The sequence below is a fragment of the Ixodes scapularis genome, unplaced genomic scaffold (assembly GCF_016920785.2).
Source record: "Ixodes scapularis isolate PalLabHiFi unplaced genomic scaffold, ASM1692078v2 PGA_scaffold4__175_contigs__length_147842914, whole genome shotgun sequence".
In the NCBI taxonomy this organism is placed as follows: domain Eukaryota; kingdom Metazoa; phylum Arthropoda; class Arachnida; order Ixodida; family Ixodidae; genus Ixodes; species Ixodes scapularis.
Window position 1 is genome coordinate 115607136 of NW_024609879.1, and position 5575 is coordinate 115612710.

General features: G+C 49.3%; 1 protein-coding gene across 1 annotated transcript; it reads right to left on the reverse strand.

The window, feature by feature from the left end:
• Positions 1-1025: 1025 nt before the first annotated feature.
• Positions 1026-1823, reverse strand: LOC120850594 (b(0,+)-type amino acid transporter 1-like). The gene has a single exon (XM_040223146.1). It carries the CDS (start codon positions 1821-1823, stop codon positions 1026-1028), a length of 798 nt encoding a protein of 265 aa, XP_040079080.1.
• Between the last annotated feature and the right edge of the window lie 3752 nt (positions 1824-5575).

Consider the following 5575-nt stretch of genomic DNA (forward strand, 5'->3'; position numbering starts at 1 on the left):
GACTGAGGCAGGAAAAGAGGAAGTTTCAAAGTAGAAGAAAAAGGAACAGTCGAGGATACGTCTCTAGTATCCTCGACATCATTTGTAACACCATCAGGAGGACAGTTTTCGACCGTATGTGGTATGTCAAACGAAAGCATGTTTTGGACAGCATTAAGATGAAATCTCAGGAGGGAAGGGATGGAGAGTCACGGGTTTGTAGTTTTTTCGGTCGGATGTGTGGAGGTTCTGTTAATAGAGACGTATCCTCGACTGTTCCGTTTTCTTCTACTTTGAAACTTCCTCTTTTCCTGCCTCAGTCTCAGGCTAACATCAGAATGGTAAACAAACAGCTGTGTGTCCGAAATAGGAAAATAGAAACAGTCGAAATCACAAGACTACCCTATCGACGTTGTAAAAGTTATTTAGGGTAGACAATATAATTTGATGTCAGCCTTCTAAAATTTTTATTCACGAAAGCATTGACTCCACACTATGCAAAATAACTTATCATCTTTTGGAGCTCGCCTGGACTCAAGCACTGCCGTGACACTTCAACTTGGACTCAAGCACCGCCGGTGACACGTTGTTTTAATGCTGCACTTGGTCTCACCTTAGCATAGACTGTTGTTAGCCGCGCATGCTATTTGTGCGAGCTACAGTTACTTTGGATGAAGCCTCGGCGACTACACGAGGGCTCGTGCAGCGAGCGCTCCAGTCAGAGCTAGCCGCTTGCGCTTGCACAGCCTTCGCAGTTAGTCCATGCTAAGGTGAGACGAAGTAGTGTATTTTTTATCGTCACGTCATTGTTCAATTAAATGTGGTTGCTTGTTTGTCGAAACCGCTAGCTCCGTGTTATTTCCCCGGGTTGGGTATGCTGCAAGGCGAACTGATCAGAAGACTAATATTCAGCCACGTCACTCGCCGAGTTGCCCCCGTAGATTGTAGCGTTTTACTTTCCCAATGGCTATGTGGAATATCAGACACTCCAGGGTTCTTAGAGTTTCACTGTATATAGTTTGATGGTTCCCTTAAGTCACGATTTGTTAATAGTTCGTCTCTACGACAACACTAGGTATCTTTGCGCGACCATTCACTTTTCGCTTCACCACGATTTCGGTGTCACTAAAACAAGGCGCAGACAACAGCAACTTTTGAACAAAGCAGGTGACAACCTCAGCGGCCGGTAAACGCAACTTGAAGTGAGCGAACAGGGTGTAATAAATCGCTCCTGAGACAAACAGTGCGACCATGATACCGTGCTGCATGTGCTCGACCGACCACACTATGGAGCTGACCGACAAGAACACGAGAAAGACAAGCCACAACACCGGAAATATTGTGGGAACCCTAAAGGGTCTCGGCTCGTTCTTCATGGTCACTCGAAGCACGAAAAAGGACGAAACTATGAGTGCGTTAATAATGCAGAACACGAACATCATATTGGGGACCAGGGAATCGACGGAGCCGGTGAAAGCGTACACCAGAGCCAAAAAACAACGCAGCAACAGCGAAGTCAGCGGAACTGAAGATCTCACGTTGATGCAACCAAAGATGGCAGGCAGATGACCGTTCCTTGCCATCGCCAGCATGGCCCTAGCGCCGCTGAAGAATCCAGCTGTCATTGATCCGAAGGTGCTGATGGTCACGGCAAGGGCTATAAGAATGGCTCCTGCAGTGCCCCAGGTTGCAGTTGCGAAGGAGACAGCGATGGCTTCAGAATTGGCCACTGTGGCAGGTCCGAGAACCACAAAGTAGGCCACGTTTACCAGTAGGCTGAGAACTGTCACAACGGCAATTCCTCCAAACAAAGCCAGTGGTATGTTTCGTTGGGGGTTGGTCATTTCACCGGCGACGTTGTTGATACACTGCCTGCGATAAAACAACAACATATACACGTTTCCAAGTCCGGTTTCAGGGAGCCGTCATCTTGCTCAGTTAAATAGCGCTTGGGCGCGGCCATAATCCGATTACGCCGCCTTAGCAAGTCTTCATAATCGGAATCAGCGGCGTAGAGTTTCCATTTTCCCGGGGAGGGCAGGCTGAGAAGTTCTCCGGGGGGGGGGGGGGGGGGGGGGGGGGAGTTGCCTTGCGTTGTTTGTGCGCCAAACCTGGAGATTCAAGCTAACGAAAGCACGCTGGGATTCTGTTTACATGCCACTACTACAGAAGCTCGTTACATGGCACGTAAACAGCGTCACGGTAAGGGTCATGGCCCCGGCCCGGGGAGCCCCCCCCCCCCCCCCTCCCGGATCTATCTTACCAGGGGGGCACGAGCCCTATGCCCCCCCCCCCCCCCCTCCCCGAAGTCTACGCTTATGATCGGAATATGCCGCGTCCAAGCTCACCCCAACCGAGCAACATGGCGGCGCCCTCAAGCCGGACTTGCAAACGTGTATATATCGTGTGAGACACTTGTAATAGCCAGGTAGCATAGTTCCTTGGCTCAATGTGTAATTTTGTCTTGGAATTTATGCTCTTAAAAAGCCGGAAAAAGTCAAGGTAGAGCCAAACTTTGCATTATTTGTTCGGAGCATAGGTTTCTTGGCGCCAATTCACTAAAGAGGTGCCAAAGTTAGGCTTCATGGCTGGTAGTTTAACTGTCGTCTCACATTTTCGGGTCTAAATAGCCAAGCAAGTGCCGGACCTAAGTTTCACCTCTCGTTGTCAGGTTTTCATGTGGAAATTTTGGTCCTAAACTGCCGAACGCGTGCGAGATTTAGTCCTCAATGCTGGTTCTTCGCTGCATGCATGGCATATCTTTGGCTCAAGTCTGGCACTCTGGACATTATGCGGCGACCATAAGAAAATCTGTATAAAAAAGAGAGAAATAGTCTGGCACTAAGTACTGTCGAGACCGGTTATAACGAAGTCGGTTATAACGAAATAGCGGCTACATTGAAGCGATCACGATTTCCCATTCCCTTTTGCACTTCGTTAAACCGAAGCCGGTTATAAAGAAATAGCAGATATATCGAAGGGATTCCCGATTCCCGTTCACTTCGTTATAACCGGTCTCGAAATAACTCTTTGGAGAAAAAGCGTATTTGTCCCAAGTCACAGGCCCCTGGGATCGTCAAGCTTGCGCCAAGTTAGGAGTTTCTCCGGCGTGCTACTTACTGGGGCAACAAACCTACACGGATCGTGCTGATTTGACTCCGTTGAGAGGGAATCTAACGGGCCTAATGGCGGAGCAAGAAACACACGAAATTAACTGTAATTATAACGTAACCCTTGAGACTACGGTGCGATGAAACTTAAGAAACTGTGAAGTCGAGGAAAGAGACAACAATACGAGAGCGTCGCAATTTGAAAAAAAAAAAAGACAACAGTAGAGGTACGTATTAATTAAAAAAAAACAGTAGAGGAACACACAACAGGAACGGCTCCCGGTTATTTGTTAGGGACACGTTGGCGGTCACGTAATCCCTATTTGTTACGTGACTGCGCCCTGATCACGGTGTAAGAAAATACTCTTCAGGTGAGGACAGCGCACAGTGCCGATAAAGTTCGCTTTTCACTCTTTCTCTCTCTCACTACGGTTTCAAGCGGCGCCGGCAGATGACTCGTCGAACCGAGGGGCAAGGGGCACTGCCAAGACGGCTCGTGCCGCCTCATGCTCCAGACGCGCAGAGCTCCAGCGAGGTTGTCGCTCGTGCAGAAAGACCACGGCGTACCGGGGCACGGCCACTCGATTAGGACTCCCCTTGGGAGCGGCCTGTCGTATGCTCACTCCGCCGGTGAGAGCGATAGTTTTACTCTACCCCGCAGGCGCCAGCCGTGGCGCTCGTTATCGGTGAGAGATAGAGTTCCTTTCGGGGGAGCATATCGAGGAACTCTGTACTTCGTCTCACGTTAGTATGTACTTGTTAGCAGCGCATGCTAAAAGCGCGAGATAGTTGCTTCGAAGGAAGCCTCGGCGGCTGCATGAGCGCTCGTGCAGCGAGTGCTCCAGTCAAGGCAGTAAAGGCCAACCGCTCGCGCTAGCACAGCGTTCGCGGTTAGTCCATACTAAGGTAAGACGAAATATAGTGAGAGAGAAGCAGTACGCCCGGCCCGGCCCGGTGTGGCTATTTAGATTTTTTTTTCGTGAAGCCGCAAGTCTCAATTGAAGCGAGTGCCCGATTGCATAAATGATGTGACAAATCTGTGTAGAATAAAAGCACATGATTCTTTCTGCGAAAAGCTCACTCAGCTGCAGGCTGCGCGTTAAAGCTGCATTCTGCTGGCAGTATGAGCGAATTGTCGTTTTCTTGTTCCCGTAACTGTTGCCCCGTTTCCATTACCACTGTAATATAGGAGTTATAGTTGGATATAGCTAGGCCGTATGATTTCTGGTTTCAACCGACGCTCGAGCACGCGCGAGCTGTGTCATTTATTCATCTGTGAAGGACAATATAAAATCGGATTCCGCGTGCATAACTTCAGCAATATAAACTTCATTGTTCACAAAAAAACAGAACAAGGGAGTCATATAGTTCACAAGCGGAGTACCTTTCGGGAAAGAGGCTTTCGCGAAAGCCTCAATATATTCTCTAGTGGGCTGTTTAGGTCACCAGCCCAGTTTGCCAAAAAAGGTCTGAGGAGTTTTCTGAGAAAGAACTCGCAAAGCTCTTCGCTGTGGTAGGGATCTCGGCAGATAACACACCACATAACCGGGCAGTCCATAAGGTGTGGAAGCACAGCGCTCGAGAGAACCTTGCAAATCCTTCCACAACCACGAATTTCTGCCGACTGCAGAGCCCTCTCGACAAAAGTGCAGACGAGCTTGCACAGACAGACAGCTTCAGGTCGTGGATAGCTGAGTCCTCCTTGGTCAAGGCTAAACATGGACTGATATGCTCCGTCATGTGATGCATTTCCCTTAAGTTGCGCTTGCATTCAGGACACGTCACCTGCAAAGTTTAGCGGGTTCTACACATTAGCCTTCTTTGCTTTCACTGAGAAATTCTTATTGCTTTGCTAGGTTGAATGTTTCAACTAATTGCTTTGAAATTACGACAATTTCTACAAATAAAAATGGTCACCTTTTGCTCGCAAACGAAGGCCAAGTAGCCAGCCATGTAAGTCAGCGGTGCGAACTCAAGTTCGGTAGAGACTTCATCGTACTTCATCAACTGCAGGATTTCCTGTTTCACGAGTGGAGTTGGCACAATTCATCGCCGTCTGGCACTCAGAACTAGAACGCGCATTTACATTTCCGGCAGCTTCCAAAATGCCAACACAAACCACACACGTGAGCGTAGAGTGACACTACGATATTTTCGCCGAGCACAGCGGTGCATAGGGGGGGGGGGGGGGGGGGGGGGAAAGCGAGTTTTGCTGCCTTCTGCAACCGCGGCAGCGCCTCGGTATCGGCGAAGCCAATGACAGGCAGATATTTATTTTATCTGGGTAGCGGAGCAAGAGCGCGTTGGGCGCCTTCTCTATACTCCGTTTCACCTTATGTTGTACCGCAGCGAAGGCTGGAAGCGCGAGCTCATAGCGTTGACAGCTGCCCTTACTGCACGAGAGCTTGTGCCGCCAAGATCTGCCCCAGAGCAAGGAGCTCGTGCTTACAGCCTTTCTTGCGGTACAACATAAGGTGAGAGTATAG

Excerpts from the sequence above, each read along its gene's own strand:
- LOC120850594 (XM_040223146.1), bottom strand. The coding sequence starts at position 1,823 with ATGACCAACCCCCAACGAAACATACCACTGGCTTTGTTTGGAGGAATT.